Source organism: Geotrypetes seraphini, chromosome 1 (genome assembly GCF_902459505.1).
Source record: "Geotrypetes seraphini chromosome 1, aGeoSer1.1, whole genome shotgun sequence".
Lineage (NCBI taxonomy): Eukaryota > Metazoa > Chordata > Amphibia > Gymnophiona > Dermophiidae > Geotrypetes > Geotrypetes seraphini.
The window spans coordinates 38,125,758-38,145,341 of NC_047084.1; the positions used below are offsets into that span (position 1 = coordinate 38,125,758).

The 19,584-nt window shown below is 39.8% G+C and overlaps 1 protein-coding gene across 6 annotated transcripts in view; it reads right to left on the minus strand.

The window, feature by feature from the left end:
* The window catches only part of SREK1 (splicing regulatory glutamic acid and lysine rich protein 1), a 324,223-nt gene that overhangs the window by 72,869 nt on the left and 231,770 nt on the right, over positions 1 to 19,584 (minus strand). For all 6 annotated transcript variants that reach the window (XM_033930011.1, XM_033929984.1, XM_033929975.1 and 3 more), the window contains 2 exons: positions 11,132 to 11,245; positions 7,076 to 7,222 (listed from right to left, as the gene is read on the minus strand). In XM_033930011.1, the coding sequence (XP_033785902.1) occupies positions 7,076 to 7,222; positions 11,132 to 11,245 (261 nt within the window). The remainder of the gene's footprint in view (positions 1 to 7,075; positions 7,223 to 11,131; positions 11,246 to 19,584) is intronic.

Genomic DNA, 19,584 nt, shown 5'->3' on the forward strand with positions numbered 1-19,584 from the left:
ACATCCAGCTTTCTCAGAATCCAGCCTTTTTTCTTTCACCCTGTGGTCTAGAATGCTGGCAATCTTACCTCTTGATTGATATGAAACGCTGAAATGTCCTTCGGCACAAAGGACAGGACCGTGCACAAGCAAACTCCCACCTCTGTGATCTTGAGGAAGAGCTCCCTGCATGACAGGGCCTGCAGCTCCGAGACTCACCTCACTGACATAATAGCTATGAGGAAAACAGTCTTAATGGTATGATCCAACAAGGATGCCTCTTGAATAGGCTCATACGGAGTCTGACCGAAGCCATGCAAAATCATGCTAGGGTTCCATGACAGAAATGGTTGCTTTACTGGTGGACTATGCCTCATTGCCCCTTCTACAGATATGGCTATGTCTAGATGAGAAGCCAGGGGAGTTTTGCATCCATGGGCTCTGAAGCACGAGAGGCTCGCCACTTGGGACCCTGAGTGATGCTACTGTGAGGCCATTGTTGAGACCTGTTTGGAGGAAACCTAGCACCACCACAGAGCATTAAATAGCTATACCTTCTCTTTCGTGTACCAGTGTTGAAATGTCTCTCATGCCTTAGCATAAGTGGAAAGCATCACAGGCTTCTTGGTTCTGAGGAGAGTAGCAATGACTACCTCAGAGTATCCTTTGTGCTCTAGCGCCACGTATTCAAGAGCCATGCTATAAAACCAAAGCGATCTAGATCTCCTATGATCACAGGACCCTGAGATAGAAGATCAGGCTGTACCTGCAGTCTGAATCTCTGGTCCTTCTGAAGGAAGGTCTGCATACCACAGCCTGTATGGCCAATCAAGAGCTATGAGGACCACTCTCCCTGGGTGATTTGCTATTTTGTGAGGTAATTACCCTATCATGGGCCATGGAGCAAACACATATAAGAGCTCATTCTTTAGCCACTGCTAGCCTAGGGTGTCCAAACCTTCACTTCCAGGATCTACACTTCGACTGAAGAACCAGTCTGCCTTCTAGTTCCTTGCCATAACCATCAGATCGAAAACTGGCCAAACCCACTGAAGAATGATGGACTGAAACACTGCTGCAGATAACGTCTATTCTCCTGGGTCTAAGCAATGTTCCCCCTAAGGATTGATGAGGTGTGTGCAAAAAAAAATATGCATGAGCGACAAGTTACATACTCCACAAATTTATGAGCAGGCGCAGAGAACGAATGCCCGTGAGATTGTGGGAGGGTTAAATACTCAAAACTTAGAAGAAAAACAATTTACTTAAAATTTTTTTAATTACGTAATATCATCAGTTCTTCAATCTTCACAAATATTCTCTTCAATTCTTTTCAGTTTTCCAAAAACCCGTTTCTACCCCGTCTCCGCGAGCTCAGTCCTCGCAAACCATCTGATCCCATCCGCACAAGCCTCAGTTATGATTTTATACTGAATGTATTTTATTAAAGTATAAATAGAAACAATATTCTGTACAATTGTCATTTTATAAATACAAATAATACAGAGCAAGGATCAACAAAACCCTTGTCTCCCCTCCCCTTCACATATATCCCCTCTACTATCAAGAAAACTGAATAAGCCAAATTATTACAGAATGCTACACAGAAATATCATGCTAACAGAATACCGCAGTCACACATAGCAGAAATAGGGTTAGGGGAGTGCAACTAGGGTAACTGCCCCCCTGGTCAGAGAGAACCCTAAGCCACTGCCTGGACTTTGCAGTCCTCAGTTATGTCTAACACCAGCTCTAGCAGGATATATATTTCAAATCTGATATATTCAAATCACAAAATAGAAATAAAATTATTTGTTTCTACCTTTTGTTGTCTCTGGTTTCTGCTTTCATCTTCTTTTCACTCTCTTCCTTCCAGCGTCTGCCTTCTCTGTCTTTTCAATCCAGCATCTGCCCCTTCCATCTAGTGTCTGACCTCTCCCCCTTCCATATGGTATTTGTCTTCTTTCTATTCCCCTCTCCCCTTTCCATCCAGCCTATGCCCCTCTCTCGGTTTTACATGATTCATTCCAGATTCACTGCTCTCTTCATTTTTATCTCTCCTACACCAGATCTAACATCTTTGTCCCTCTCAATTTCTCTGCTGACTCCCCTTCCCATCTCATTCCTGTCTCTCCCATTCCCCTCCTCTAATCTCCCTGCCAGCTGTTTCCTTCCTTTTCTCTTCTCCCTTCCCTCTTCCCCCTGTCCAGCAGTAACTCTCTTCCCTTCCCTTTCCCTCCTCCCCTCCCAGCAGCATCTCTCCTTATCCCTCTCCAGGTCCAGTAGCAGCTGTCCCTTTTTCCCCTTGCCCAGCAGCTTCCCAGACTCCTTTCCCTCCTCCCCTCCCAGCAGCATCTCTCCTTATCCCTCTCCAGGCCCAGTAGCAGCTGTCTCTTTTTTTCTCACCATGCCCAGCAGCTTCCCAGCCTCTAACAGTGGCTTTCTCCCCTCCCAGCAACTCTCCTTACTTGCCAGCCCAGCGATTCAGGAAGGCAGCCTTGGGTCCTTTGTTGGGTCGCACCACCTCTGAGGAAGCGGAAGTTGCATCATCAGAGACGGCCGTGACTCAGCAAAAGCCCCAAGGCTTCCTTCCTGAATCGCTGCGCTTGTAAGTAAGGAGAGCCGCTGGGAAGGGAGAGAGCACACTGTCGGATTGCGCGAACGACAGCTTGTCGATCTTGCCGATCCTGCGCAGACCGGCAGGAAATTATTGATGTTGATCTCGCCAGTCCTGCGCGAGCAGGGCAGACCGCCGCCACTTCCTCTCACCTCCGCCCGAGCTCGATTGAGCGACACAAGAAAAAGTATGAGCGACGCCACTGAAAATAGAGAGCGATCGCTCATGTGTTCAGCTTAGAGGGAACATTGGGTCTAAGGTCTGTTTGTTGAAGTAATTGGCCTGGACATTGTCCACTCTCACTGGATCGACTTTAGGTGTAGCTCTGCCCACATGAACAATAAGTGGGCTTCCAGGCTCAGCAGTGCACTCTTAGCGCCTCCGCTGTAGCATTGTTTGAGAAGACTCAGATCACCTGTCCTTCCAGACTTTTCTCCAATTTCCGTAACACTGATCGAATTGTTCAAAGCTCCAATCTGTTGATGGACCATTTTTTCTAGGAGGCAAACCACCGTCCCTGGACTGGATGTCTGTTGCAATGGTCTCCCCAGCCAAACAGACTGGCATCTGTTGTGAGAATCACCCACAAATTATTCTGAGGGGCAAGCCCCGTAATAACGGCTAGCCAGAGCCACCAACTCCTACTGAGGTGGGGTTTTGGAGTCCAAGGGAGTCATTTGAAGAGAGTCTGTGGGGATCACAGAGACAGTAGAGCATTCTGGAGAGAACACATGTGAGCCTTCACCCAATGGACCACATCTATACTGGCTGCCATAGAGTCCAGTACTTGGAGATAGTGCCACACAAACTGAGCTGGCTTGGCTATCATGTTTATTATCTGAGTGCAAAGCTTCTGTCTGTCTGTCTGGAAGACAGACATGGCCTTCTGCCATGTTGAACAGCACTCCCAGCTACTGGGATGGAACCTGTTGGCTCTTTCAAAAATTCACTATCCAACCCAGGTTCTGCCAAAACCTAGACCACTTGAGTCACTGCTTGTTCCTCCTTCCTATAACAATGGAGCTTTGATCAGCCAGTTGTCCAGATATGGACGCACTTGCAATTATGCCCTGTTACCACCACCATAACCTTGGTGATGTCGCCAATCTAAAAGGAAGAGTAGCAAACTGATAACATCTCTCCAGCACATGGAATCTCAGGAATCTCCTGTGTTTGGGAAAATGAAAATGTGTAGGTAGGCTTCTGTCAAGTCTAGGGAAGCTAGAAATTCCCCCAGAGCCATCACTGTGATGAATGACCATACAGTTTCTATGCAAAAGCAAAGAATCTTCAGAGCCCTGTTGACGTGTGAGATCCAGAATGGGTCTCCAGTCCGAGCATTTCTTAGGCACTATGAAGTATATGGAGTATCTGCCCAAGCCTGATTCTTCTAGAGGCACTGGCACTATGACCTGAATTTCTATAAGTCTCTGTACTGTTGCCAGGACTCTGCATGACCTTTCTGGCCTTCCCTCAGGGAAGTCTACAAACCAGTTTGTTCAGGGCTGGGTGAACTCAAGCTTGTACACTCCCCAAATATTCTTCAGCACCCAGCGGTCTGACGAGATCTGCACCCAGACCTCCACATATGCTGAGAGCCCTCCTCCTATTCTCAGGGGAAAGACTGGCCCTGGCATCAATGCATTTTCTTAGAGGCTGCTGTGGGACGAGAAATGGAGGATTAGCATTGCCTAGGTCCTATAAATCTGTCTTGATCCCTGATAGGATCTCTGAGAGAAGGCTCCTCCTGAGATCTCCGAGAGAAGGCTCCTCCTGAGAATTGTTGAAAATGCCTGTAACTATAAAATTTAGACCATCCAGAACCTCTAGAGGTTCACAGACTGCTGTCAGGCGGAGATTTTGGCAGGCGATCTGTAACGTTGGCCATCAGATCATCCAGACCCTTCCAATCATTACCTGGCCTTTAAAAGGGAGTCTGCTGAGAGTAGCCTTGGAGGTGGAAGCTCTCTCCCATTGCCTGAACCAGAGCATTCTGCAGGCTGAAATGGAATAAGCCAAGAATTTGCTCACGACATGTCGTAGAGAGCATTGGCTAACATAATCCACCCCTACTAGCATAAGCTTGGGTAAAGTCTTGTCCTCCACTAGGGTGAGCCTATTCATCTTGTATGACAAGCACGTGCCACAAAAGAGGCTGCTGCTGCAGCTTTGATCCCTAAGGCCAAAGCTTCAAACTGCCTTTTTAGGACCATATCCACGCTGCGATTCTGTGTATCCTTTAATACTATGCCTCCCTCGATGGGCAGGGATGTGTATTTGATTACCTGAGCAAACAAGGAATCCACCTTATGTTGAGTGAACATCTGTTGAAATTCCTGTGCCACAGGATACAGCCTAGTCATTGTCTTGGCTACCTTTAAAGAGCTCTCAGGAGCATCCCAGTGTTCCATGACTCCATCCATATCAGGATGCCAGGGAAAAGAAGTGGGCTGCACTCTCACTCCACTCAGGATAGAACAATGAGTGGAAGGGGCCTGCTAGGAATACAACTGTAACTCCCGCAGGGAGTCAGTTGTTAGGGCATCTCATGTAGGACTCATGTTGTAGGACTCATGTTTGAGTCCTAGCAACTTGATGATCATCATCAAGTTTTCATGGCAGAATACAGAGGTAGGTTGTCGGGCCTTTCTGCTGTGCAGTATAAATTCGATGTTGTTGCCATTGTCGCATCAAACGCAAACCTCCGCCTCCAACATTGCCCATCTGCTGCTGCCCAGATGGGTGGTAAACTGTTATTCTAACATCTCTGCTGTAACCTGTCTGCCTTGGGAGACCCTGCTGGCAGTGATACTACCAACTGAATAGTTTTAAGCTTCTCAGATGAGCACAAGTCTTAGTGGCACGACAAGTCCATGTACTATGACTGGAGAGGGCATCAGTAATGAGCTCTAATTGTGCTGAAGGCCTGAAAAGCCGGTGTACTATGGGATCCTCCCTTTGGTCAAGCACCACCACTGCTTCCTGTGTACTTGCTCCTTTTGCAGCCCTATATCTCCCAGCAGGAAAGATTCACTCTGTGACAGCAAGGGCATACAGACTGATCTCTCACCTTCTGAGTCCCTGTCAGCAAGGTCCAAAGTTTCCTTGTCAGCTGCTGCCAATGCCCCTGATGCACTCTGGGAGCCCAAGCCCCCTTGCATGACACCTGGATTGTTTCCAGACTTCATATGAGGATCTCAGCTATCCAAATAAGCTCTCCATATCAAATTCACAAATTCAGGAGAAAAGGCTTTACTAGGCATTAGTGAGTCTCCTGTAGGAAACTCCACCTTGTGTCTCTTGGGTCCAAAGGTCCTGCCTCCACTTCATGTGCTGCATGGCATGTGTCACAAGGGCGCTTTTCCGGCATCCATCCAGTGCAAACCTGGCATGAATTAGGGTTAAAAGAGCCGGAGGACTCCATCCCTGACAGTTTTGAGGCAAAACAAGGCGATTTGAAGGTTCTGGAGAATTTTGAAAAAACAAACAAACCCCAGGAAACCAAAATGGCCACTGCAGCAGCATTTTGGCACCAAAAAAGGGCTTCAAAAGCGCCTTAACTAAGATAAAAACACATAACAGGATTTTAGAGGTGGAAAACCTTAGAGGATGTGGCACAAACCTTCAAAAATAGGTTTTTCAGACCCCCCCCTCACCTCCCCCCCCATTTTGCCCACAGGCAGTAATAGTCTTACTCACTGTGACAAGTACTCTAAAAGTAGCTGGATCTGGAAGAAAATCTCTGCCTCAATCAGTCTTTCAAATGCTGAAATCTTCAGGATGCTAGTCAGACCAAAGACTGATCCTCAACCCCCGTGGAACTGTGCATGCAAATGGGGGGAGGCAAAATCTCAAGCCTGCGCTCAAGCCCCTAAGAATCAGTAAGCAACTTAAGCTACCAAGGAAATGGACCCGAAGCTTCACAAAGTTTTTTACAGGCTGGCCAAACAGGTCCCCAAGAGATAAACCTGCCAGCTGCATACCCAAGTCTGCTTCTTCTCCTTGCAAGCAGAGCTTACTCCTGCACTGGGGAGCTCTGGAGCACTGATAGTAACAAAAACTGTGAAAAATACCAAAAATAATATACAGAGTAGATTAGACAAGACACCTTCTGGCTCACAAGCAAAAGGAAAAACTAAAAGGGGGCAACAGAGCAGAAGGAGTTGAAAACCCAGAATGGATTCCTTCTGCACGGCTCATGCCCTACCCCCATTGCACTAGAATTATTATTTCTGAAGCATCTGCACTACTTCTGCAGTTTCACTAGTCATAACTATAAAAATGTGCAAAAATGAAAATGAACTTTACTAGAGCTGAAAATAAATTCATTTTGACCCTTTATATATTTTGTAGACTGTGAATACTCTTGATTATAAATATGTGACTGCCTTCTATAGAAAGGTATGTAATTACTTTATGATTAATGAAATGTACTTTATGATTAATGAAATGTTTAAAAAAAATTAACCAAAATCTGACCTGCTGGTGCTGCGAGATCTCTTTGGAGCAGAGTAGCTTTTAGAAGGTGTTCTTGACCTCTTTTCTTTACTCCTTTTATCATCTCTTTCTCTGGATCTCTCTCTTTCTTTGACCTTTACTTTATTCTCTCTGTCTTTTTTCTTGTCACTATGAAAAATTGTCAAATTTGTCAGAATACAGGCAATGTGAACTCCTATTTCTATTCTTCTAAATGAACGCACATGGATTTCCACAATATTAGTTAAAGGTTTTAGTTCCAAAAACAAATTTCATTTCTCTAATGCATCCCAACAGCTGTGCAAAATTAACCTAAATTTTATATGCTGTTAGACAGGAGCTACTCACACTTTAAAACTATGTATTAGAGTCCATAAGATGGAATTTTATACCGAATTAGACTAAGAAAGCTTATAAACTTCAGAGTCGAGCCAAGTGTTTGTGGTCATGGTAAGAAAGCTGGTCAGTAATTCCAGTGATATAAAGCTGATGATAGGTAAAGATTAATTTGGACTATCTAGCTGTTACGGTTTCTGGTTTTCTAACACTTTGACTAGCCCTTCTAACAGTTTAGTAAACAAAGGGATTAAAGTTATTGGTCAGTAGTTTGAAACTTCACCAATTGATTCTTTGGAATCTTTAACAGGAGTGACAATTATTTGACTTAATTCCATTGGGAATATATGCAGTACAATCCATTTATAGAGCTCTATAAAAAAAACTTTGAAGAAAGCACAGTTGCTTACCTGTAACAGTTGTTATCCAGGGACAGCAGGCAGATAGTCTCACAGATGGGTGACATCTTCTACGGAGTTCCAGTACAGACAGTGCAAAAGTGTTCTGTCACAAACTTCTTTAGAAGTCTCAAGACTGCCCCATACTATGCATGTGCGAGTGCCTTCCCACCCAACGTTGGCTCGTGGGACCATCAGTTCAATTAAAAAAAAAAAAAGCTAAGAAGCCAACTAGGGGAGGTGGGAGGGTTGTGAGAATATCTGCCTGCTGTCCCTGGATAACACCTGTTAGAGGTAAGTAATTGTGCTTTATCCCAGGACAAGCAAGCAGCATATTATCACAGATGAGACTCCCTAGCTACTTCGAAAGGGATGGAGGGAAGTTAGCATTTATGTAGAGAATAAATTTTGTAGAAATGTTTGGCCGAACTGACTGTCCTGTCTGGAATGAATCTCCAGACAGTAATGGGATGTGACCTATGTATTGAGGACCAGGTGGCTGCCTTACATATGTTCTCAATAGGAATGGAATCTAATCTAATCTAATCTTCTATTTGTGTGTCGCTCATACCTGTAAAGGCTCAAGATGACTTAAAGAGAGGAGAGGGTTTTCAGTTCTACAGAAGATGGTGTGGCTAGGTTCAGTTCTGGTCGTTTCTGTAAGGTCATTCCATGTTTTTATTCCTAGAAAGGTAAGCATGGAGTGGAAAACTTGTTTGTAGTGAAGGCTTTTTGTGGATGGGAGATTTAGTAGCATCCTGTTGAGGGTTCTGTGAGAAGTAGACTACGCCATTGAGAAGAGCTGGATAAGTGGAGCAGCTGAGTTTCCATAAAGTATGCGGTGAATGATGCATGATATTTTGAAAGTTATTCGTGATGGGATGGGTAGCCAGTGCAATATTTTGATGAAGTATTTTCTCAGGTTGAAGATAAGTCTTACAGCAGTATTTTGGATGAGTTGCATTTTGTGTATTAGAGCAATGTTGATTCTCATGTAGATGGAGTTGCAGTAGTCCAGTTGTTGTAGTATCATCAGTTGTATGATTAGGGCGAAGTGGTGTTGGTGAAAGTATGGTCCGATTAGTCTTAGTTGTCCCAGGGTGTAGAGGGATTTCTTTCAGAGACTGGAGATTTGGGGTAAGAGTGGAGTTCAATATGCAACCCAGGATTCATCTATAGAGATAGTATTGCCTGATCTAAGGGTGATGCTTGTTAGTGCCATCTGTTGGGCCGGGTGGAAGTGTAGTAATTTGGTTTTGGTTGTGTTTAATTTCAGTTTGTTGGTTGTAGCCCAGTTTTGGATTCTTTCACTATTGTGTGAGATTTTGTTGGAGATGTCTGATTGATTTTTGGTTATGGATAAAATTCCTTTCCTGATCTTTATCCTTAATCTCAAATTTATTAAAAAACAATCTCTTCAATCGTTCTTCCCCTCTTATAGGACACTGTGGAAAAATCCCGAAACAGCGAACTAAGTTGTAGATCCGACCAATGATGTTTTATAATCTCAAAAAGAACCGCAACACTAGGGACGTTGGGAGGTGGAGCTTGTCTCCCACGCTGGCCCTGTGTCTGAATGGAGGAAAGCAACTGAGGTTGCCATTGCTCTAACTTAGTAAGCTGTGACATGACCTTTCAAAGGTAGTCCAGTCCGAGCATAGGAGGAGGAAATACATGGTCTGCTAACCATGTAAAAATTGTTCTCTTGGTAACTAAAGTGCCCAGCCTGTTAGGATCAAATGAGAGGAATAGCTGAGTAGAGGTTCTATGAGGCTTTGTTCGATCTAGGTAGTAAGCTAAAGCACGTTTACAGTCTAGTGTATGAAGTGCAGTCTCACCCGGATGGGAATGTGGTCTTGGAAAGAAGTCAGGCAGAACTATAGATTTGGTTGAGGTGGAACTCTAAAATTACTTGTGGTAGGAATTTTGGATGAGTATGAAGGACTACTTTGTCATGGTAGAATGTGGTATACAGTGGATTTGAAACCAGTGCTTGATGGATCTGAAACCAGTGCTTGAAGCTCACTGACTCGTCGAGTTAAAGTGATGCAAACCAGGAAGACTACTTTCTAAGTGAAATATCTGAAGGATGAATATGTCTATGGTTCAAATGGTGGCTTCATGAGAGTAGAAAGTACAAAATTGAAGTCCCAATAACCGGAGGAGGCTTGATTAAAGGTTTTGCATGCAACAGTCCTTTCATAAATTTAGAAACCAATGTGTGTGTAGCCAAAGGTTCATCATGAAGAGAAATGTGAAAGGCACTGATGGCACTAAGTGGTCTTTAGACCTGAATCTGAGAAATGTAAAAGATAGTTCAATACTGCTGAGAGGGGGACTCATAGCTGGAGGTAAAGCATGCTGTTTACACCATAGGAGGGTGAAGCGAGTCCACTTGAAGTGGTAGCAGCATTGTGTGGATGGTATCCTGGTGCAGATTATCCTTATTGGTAGTAGATGCCATTTGCGCATGCACTTGCTCTTCGCACTAGCAAGCTCAAAATAAAGGGGGAGGGCTGGCTGCAGTTTGCTGGCCCTACGAGTGGACATTTTAAAGGAATGATTTGTGCAGCCAGATTATGGAACAGAACACGCTTTAAACCTGCGGGTTAAAACCACAGGCTAGCACTGTGCTTTGAAGAATATATAAAAAGGGAATTCGTATGCATGTGTACAGATATTTTGCAGTTTTATATTATTTATCTTGATAGTTAGGGGTTGTAACCTCGAAACTAGGATTTCTGGCCAGCAGAGAGCAGGAGAGTCAGCAAGGGCAGTAAGTGACTGGTCCTCAGCAGTCGCTTCATTTCATATTGGCAAGCCCAATCAGTGTTTCTTCTGCTTAGTGAATCGATGCCTTCCTACTTATGCAAGTCATTTCCCCTCATTTGCATGGGCGGATTGGGTGGGAGATTGATCGGGCAGAAGGTTAGTGAATCGGGTCAGGGATGGAAAATGATCGCAAACTGGTCAGGATACGATTGGTGAGTTTAGTGAAACTAGGCCTATGTCCCTGACTGTCTAAATAGGCTATTGTATTTGTTTCTTTACTTTCTTTGTTCTTGGATCTAACGTGGACTAAATAATTAATCTATTGTTTGATGTTAAATCAATCATATTTTTACTTTGTTGGATATCATTTTCAAATCTTCTTCAAGTATGTTTGCTTGTTGTTACGATGAAAATTTTGAGTAAAAATAAAATACAAAAAAAAAAAAAATCAAATCTATTTTCCCTCGTAAAAAAAAAAAAAAGATTAAAGATCCAATAAAATTGTATACGTATCATAACACTTCAATACAGGACATGAAACAGCAGGCCTTACCGTGAGCGACTGCGTGACCTTCTTCGCTCCTTAGACCTAGAGCGTTTCTTTTGAGGGCTCCTGGATTTGCGACGTTCTTTGTGCCTGGAGTGGGATCTATTACGAGATCTGCTCCTATAGGAAACAGCATAGGCAATATTACTTTAACTGGGCACCCCATTTTTTTTTTAAATAATTTTTATTCATTTTCAAATTTTTCATGAAGTGTACAAAATATTGAAATACAATTAATGAATACACAATATCACTTTTATATCTAATACATAATATTCTGAACATATTTTTATCCCCTCTCCCTCCCCCCACCCTTCTAATACTTTCTAATCATTTATTACATATTGTATATCATATTATATCATATGGTGTAAAAATTATTTTCACTACCCACCCCTCCATGTGTGTCACAAAGAAGATATTGAAAAGAAGAAAAGAAGAAGAGAAATCCTACTATTTATTCATTACAATATTTTGTCAATGGCACCCATATTTTTATAAATTTAGTATATGTCCCTCTTTGTATTGCTATTGCTCTTTCCATTTTGAATATATGACATATTGTATTCCACCAAAATGTATAATTTAGGTTACTATAATTCTTCCAATTGTTGGTTATATGCTGAATGGCAACCCCTGTCATGACTAATAAAAGCTTGTTATTTTCTGGTGAAATTTGACTTTTTTTTCTCATCATCATTCCAAATAACACTGTATCATATGATATTGCTACATGATTTTCCATCAATTTATTAATTTGTGGCCAAATTGCATTCCAAAAACTTTTAATGTAGGGACAATGATACAGTAAATGATCCAACGTCCCAGGTTCCAGATTACAGTGCCAGCATCTATTGGACTTGGAACTATCTAATTTTTGCAAACGTGTAGGGGTCCAAAAAGCTCTATGTAATAAAAAGAACCAAGTTTGTCTCATAGATGCTGACACTGTACATCTCATTCTCCAAGACCAAATTAGTGGCCATTGAGATGCAGTAATTTGATGCTTAATCTCAATGCTCCAAATGTCTCTTAGACCATTTTTTTGGTTTTTTATTCAAATATCCAGATATTAATTTATACCACAATGCGGCTTGATGCCCTAGGAAGTCTGCTTGAAAACATAAGAACTTTAAACTATATTGATTATTCAATGTTTTCCATTCAGGGAACCCAACCTGAATGGCCTGCTTCAATTGCAACCATTTAAAACTTTGTGTTTTACTAAGACCAAATCTATGTTGCAATTGTGAAAATTCCAGCAGTTTACCTTCTGAAATAACATCATTTAGAGATCTAATGCCTGCAATAATCCAGTTCTTCCAAAGGATTTGAGCTCCGCCAATTTTGATCTTGGAGTTTATCCATAGAGATTGATTAGTTGATTTGTTTATTGGGATAGGTGTTAATTTACTTATAAACCTCAACGTTTTCCAAGTATCCATTAATATTTTATTTTCTCTGTATCTTCTAGGTATGTTAATACTTGGAAGATGAACTAAATTTAGGGGAAACATAAGGCGCCATTCCAAATACAACCAATCTGGTGCATTATCTATAAGTTCTGGGAGGATCCAATACATACCCTGACGTAGAATATAGGCTTGATGGTACCTATAAAAATTTGGAAAATTTACCCCTCCCTCCTTAATTGATTTTTGCAAAGTTACTAAAGCTATTCTAGGTGTTTTACCAAGCCAAAGAAATTTCGTTAAAATGCTATTAAGCTTTTTATAAAAGGACCCCTGAAAATAAATAGGTATCATACTCATTTGGTAACAAACTACAGGCAACATCATCATTTTAATAGTTTGAACTCTCCCCCACCAAGAAATATGTAAAGGGTTCCATTGCTCACACAACTCCGTAACTTTTTTTAATACAAATTTTTCATTCTCTTTTACGGTATCTTCAATTGTATTTTTAACTTGAATGCCAAGATATTTAAATCCTTCTTCTTTCCATATGAACGGAAAAGCGTCAAATAATCCTTTTACACAATGAACATTTAAAGGTATAATTTCAGATTTACTCCAATTAATTTTATAACCTGAAAATTTGCCAAACATATCAATTAATTCCAGTAGACAAGATAAGGTAGACTCTGGATTCCTCAAATAAAGTAAAATATCATCCGCATAAGCCGAAATTTTATATTCCATATCAGAATATGGAATACCTTGTATCCCCCTTGCTTGCTGTATTGCTAATAATAAGGGTTCTAATACAACATCAAATAACAAAGGAGATAAAGGACAACCTTGTCTAACTCCCCTCTGCAATTGAAAACCATCAGATATCATATTAATAATATTTAATCTTGCAATCGGGAAGCTATACAATGTTTTTACCATTTGTATAAATCCAGAACCTATACCAAACCATTCTAAAGCTTGATACATAAAATTCCATTCAACTCTATCAAACGCTTTTTCTGCATCTAATGAAATTGTAAAGGCCGGTTCATCCATTTTTTTTGATAAATTTAAGATATGAAACAATAATCTAGAATTATTAGAGGAGTGCCTTTTAGCAATAAAACCAGTCTGATGCGTGTCTATAATATGTGGGAGAGCTTTGGCTAATCTCAAAGCCAAAATTTTCACCAAAAGTTTATTATCCACATTTATTAAAGATATAGGCCTGTAGTTTGAAACCAAAGTAGGATCTTTATTTGGCTTAGGCAAAACAATTACTATTGATTCAGCCATAGTACCTTTAATATCACCTTTTATAAATTGTGTCTGATATAAATTTAGTAAAAATGGGGAAAGGACATTTTGAAATGTTTTATAAAATTCTACTGTATATCCATCACCACCTGGAGCGGATCCAACTCTAAGAGATCTCAATGCTGTTTCTAATTCTTTTAATGATATAGGTTCATCTAAACTCCGTTTTATATGATCAGGAGCCTTAGGTCCATTAATTAAATCTAAAAAATTTTTACCATCTTTTTGTCTCTCCAAATAAGGCTCGGAAGAATACAGGTCCTTATAAAATTTTAGAAATTGTTTTAAAATTATATCTGTTTGATTTGTTATTATACCATTATCATCTTTTATCCCATTAATATTAGTTCTTCTTTTTTTTGCTTTAAGATAATTTGCCAATAATCTTCCCGCCTTATTAGAATTTCCATAATACATTGCTTGCTTGGAAAACAAATCTCTTCTTATCATTTTTGAAGTTAATTCATTATATTTACCTTTTGCTTTCAAAAGAGCTTGCAAAACCTCATGTTCCCATTTACTTACCAATTTAGCTTCTAATATTTTAATTTCTTTTTCTAATTCTATATACTGCATTTTAATCTGTTTCCTAACAAAAGCTGAATATGATATAATATTACCTCTCATAGTTGCTTTAAATGCATCCCATACATTCTCAATAGATGTATCCTCCACTAAATTCATTTGAAAGAAATCATTAATTTGTGTTTTAAAATTTTCCAAAAATTTGTCATCCACAAGCAATGCACTATCAAATCTCCAAAGAGGTCTTCCATTCTCCAATTGATCCAATTGTAATTCTATCCATACTCCCGCATGATCCGAAATAATAATAGGATCTATGGAAGCTTTAATCACCTGTTGCACCTTATGTGTTGAAATAAAAATATAATCTATTCTTGAAAATGATTTATGAACCTGTGAACAAAATGAAAATTCCTGATCATTAAAATGAAGAATACGCCATATATCCTTCAAATCACATGATTGAGCCAAATTATCTAAACCTAAAGATTTTATGCTTTTACCTGGTTTTTTATCCAATAATGGATCCATTACAGCATTAAAATCTCCAGCCACCACTAAATTAGAAGCAGCCAGTGGTAACAACATACTCTGTAACTTTTTAAAAAATTCTGATTGATTCGAATTAGGGGCGTATATATTAAACAACGTCAGGGTATTATTTCCCATACTTATATCAATATATATCCATCTTCCATGTGGATCTGAATTTATTACCTTAAAATTGGCCATACATTTTTTATTTATAAGAATTGCTACCCCTGCTTTTTTACCTGCTGCTGGCGCAAAAAAAACATTCCTTTACCCTTTAGTTTTTGTGATTCCTTTATATTCAGATGAGTCTCCTGCAAACAATAAACATCCGCGTTTTGCTTTTTTAAAAATGTTAATACTTTTTTCCTTTTGATTACATGATTCAGGCCATTGACATTAATAGAAAATATCTTAAAAGACATTATATATTTTAAAACTTATCATCATAATCTTCTTCCTTCCTTCCTTCATATTTAAGATTCAAAAATTTTTTTTTCTCAATGACACACATTTTTACCCCTGAAGTATCCAACCCCTTATTAATCTTTTCCTTAATCATTCTAGTAATACATTTAAAACCCATCTTTTTCCCACCCTTTCCCACCCAATATAATGACTGCTTAAGGACACACATTGGAACAGCAACCTCAACATCCCCCTCCCCCCTAGGCAACTAATATTAATTAATATCCCCTTTATCATTTCTTAAAATAAATTCATTAATCTTTCACAGTGTATCTTAGTATATCTCTCTTCTAAACATAAAATTTTTTATTTTTTTATTTTTTTTACCATTTTCAAATAATTTTATTCTCTATCTGTTATATTAACCTTTGATAACTTTAACCATATTTTACTCCTAACATTCCATTAATGTATCTTTATCCACTCATCAATCTTTAATTTATATTTCCTCAATATTTTAGTTTATATCACAAAATTCTATCATAAACATATATTTAATATAGTAGTGTTATTTTCCTATATCTCGTACATTCTATTCCATCAATTCTTATCATCCTTTTAATATCTAAAAACAAATATCCATATCTTCATATACTTCTTTAAAAGTTGATTATAATTTTATAATTATCATCTATTTATATATCCAAAATTTTTTTTTTTCCGAAAAATGAAATTTTTAATTATTATTAAATTTTCTTTTTTTTTTTATATATTTTTCCTCATTTCCAATTAATGTCCAATCCTTTTGAAACTATAATATTACAAAATCAAACTTTATAATTAATCTTTTAGTCTATCTTTCTTATTTATTTTACATTTTCATTTCCTTTCTTTTACTTGCATCTAAATGTCGTATATCATTTTTATCTATGATTAGTCCATTCTATATTCTTCTTTTTGTTATCCTTTCTTTCATTACTTTTCGTTCGTTAATTTATTAAATTAACAGATCTTTCATATTGTTTTCTTATTTATATCCTTCTTCCCTTTAGTCTCTTGAGTGTCATTAGTCATTTTATTTAATATCCTTTTTTCCATTCTGCTTTCTTCTTTTACCCATTTGTATTATTATCTGGTGCATTCTTCTTTTTTTCTCCTTTTGTTATTTGTTCAAGTTTTTTATTGCTTTCTGATCACTCTTTACTCTAGTCATCCAACTTTTACTCTTCTAAAGTTTAGTATCTTGAGTTTCCAGTCCATCTTTCTTGTCTATTTCTTCTTTATATTTTTTATTGTCATTTTCTTTAGTTCATTTTATTTCCTGTTCTTTATTTCATATTCTTCTTTCTTCAGTATTCCAAAGTCTCATAGTTTTATATTAAATTTTTTTTTTCCTTTTCTCAATGTCCATCAAAACCAGTCTTGATATTTTCTGATCATTTCAACATCCATTATGTTAAAATGACATAGGTTCTGATTTTGAAAGAAAGGTCTTTAGCTTTTCCGGATCTTCAAAATACAAAGATTTATCTCCAGAAGATACCCTCATTTTTGCTGGGTAATACAATCCATATTTATATCCTTTTTCCTTTAATTGAGGTCTCAAGTCTAGGAATCTCTTCCTTTTGTTTGCTGTGTTTTTAGCAAAATCAGGCAAAAACCATATTTTGGATCCTTTGTAATTTAAATTTTTATCTTTCTTGGCAGCATTTAAAATTTCTATTGCTTGCTGGTATCTTAGCATTTTAAATATTAATGGTCTTGGTCTGCCTTGATTTTCCATATTTTTTAATGGGATCCTGTGCGCCCTTTCTATTTCTAATGGCTGTTTAAAATCCAATTGCAGTATTTTAGGGATTAGATTTTCTAAAAATTGTATGGCATTTTTCCCTTCCAAATTTTCCTGCATTCCAAAAAGTTTTATATTCTTTCTTCTTCCTCGGTTTTCATAATCTTCCAGCTGATTTTTCAATTGAATCAGTTCCAAACTGTCATTTTTACATCTGTTTCCTTCACATTCTAAAACCTCCATTTTAGTTTCTAAGTCAGTTGTTCTTTTATTATTTATTTCCATCTGTCTGTGGATATTTAGTATTTCTTCCTTCATTTCGGTCATATTACTCACAGTCTCTTTAAGCATTTGTTTAATCTGTCTCAGTTCCTCCATAACTTCAGCTTTGCTCAGCACATCCGACTCTTCAGCAGGAAGCGGGACCTTACTCGGTGTAATTTGATCCTGCTTCTGCCTTTTCGCCGACATACCAGTTTCGTTTTTATTTTGTCGGGTGCTTGCCATGCTCCTGCACTTCTTTTGATATTTTCGCCGATTTTATTTTCTCCACAGTGATCTTTAGGATCACGTAGACTCCTGCCAACCACACTGTCCAGTAGCTTGCCTTCGATGCCGCGCCGCACCAGCACAGAGAAAAAGCCGGCGAAGGAGTAACAGATCTTTTTGGCTCCCTCCCCTCAGGGCTTTGCTTCAGTACCGGCGGAGGAGGGTAGTATCAAACTGCCACAGTTTCAGCATCGACGGCACTAGTTTTTCGCCGAAATCGGCTTGAAGGGGGAAACTTTTTTTAACAGCTGTTGCCTAGTTAAGAGGAGCGCCGCGATCACACGTCCATTTTGTGTGCGCGCTAAGCCACGCCCCCCAACTGGGCACCCCATTAATAAACATTTTTTTTTAAAAAGACTAACTCTGAAGACTTTCTTAGAGATCAGACTCCACAGGTGACCCTTGAAGGGAGGAATGGTGGCCTAGCGCCTAACCCTCAGTAAGACTGATTCTAAGAGAGAGGTTGCAGAGGCTCAGCATTAAAGAGCAGCATTAAAGAGAGAGGTTGCAGAGGCTCAGCATTAAAGACAGTTTTCATCACCTGTGAACTGCTTATATAATTTGCCTAAACAGTGGAACCTTGGTTTATGAGCATAATTCATTCCAGAAGCATACTTGTAAACCAATTTACTCGAATATCAAAGCGAGTTTCCCCATAGGAAGTAAGGGAAACTCGCTTGATTCGTTCCACCTCCCCTCACCCCGGCCATATCCCCCCCAAAAAAAAACCCACCCCAGAGGCCATTGGTGTGCTTCCACATCCCCCCCTGTGAACCGGCATCGCCCCTCCCCCTCGCGAACGCTCACCCTCCCCATGTAAACCGGCATCCCTCGCCTGCCCAAACTGACTGCTTACCCCCAATCTGGCACCGGCACGCAGCACCAAAGGTGCCGGTGCCTGACGATCGTGCCTCTCCCCCGACTGGACCTTGAGAATCTGCGCATGCTCAAGGCCTTCTGGCTCCCGCCTCTCTCCGATGCGATGGGGCCAGATGGTGTATATCCGAGGTGGTAAGAGCGGATAGCGTAGCTGGTTTTAAGAAAGGTTTGGACAATTTCCTGGAGGAAAGTCCATAGTCGGTTATTGAGAAAGACATAGGGAAAGCCATTGCTTGCTCTGGATCAGTAGCTGGAATATTGCTACTCCTTGGGTTTTGGCCAGGTACTAGGGACCTGGATTGGCCACTGTGAGAACAGGCTACTGGGCTTGATGGACCATTGGTCTGACCCAGTAAGGCTATTCTTATGTTCTTACATGAAGAAACTTGGGGAAGTTGTGGCAACTCCGTTGACTGGCCTTTTCAATGCTTCTCTAGAGTTGGAAATGTTACCGGAGGACTGGAGAAGGGCAGAGTGGGCCCTCTACAAAAACGTGGAAGTAAGGCCAGCAAGTCTGTCTTCTGTGGTAAGCAAATTAATGGAAATGTTTTTATAACAGAATGGTGAAATTTCTGGAATCTGGTGGATTAAAGAACCAGAGGCAACATGGGCTTACTAGAGGTAGGTTTTGGTAGACAAATCTGATCAATCTCTTTGACTGGGTGACCAGAGAATTGGACAGAGGGAGTGCGCTAGATTTTAGCAAAGCCTTTGACAGTGTTCCACACAGACGTCTAATAAATAAAATGAATGTCCTTGGGATGGGCCCCAAAGTGACAGACTGGGTCAAGAACTGGTTGAGTGGAAGAAAGGGATGTTACCAGTGCCTCAATATTCTGTTCTTGGGCCTGTTCTTTTTAACATTTTTAGAAGCGATATTGCTAAGGGCTGTTAGGCAAGATTTGCCTCTTTGAAGATGATACCAAAATCTGCTATAGACACCCCAGATGGTATGAATAACATAAAGAAAGACCTAGCAAAGCTTGAAGAATGGTCTGAAATTTTGAAGCTAAAATTTAATGCTAAGAAATGCAAGGTCATGCATT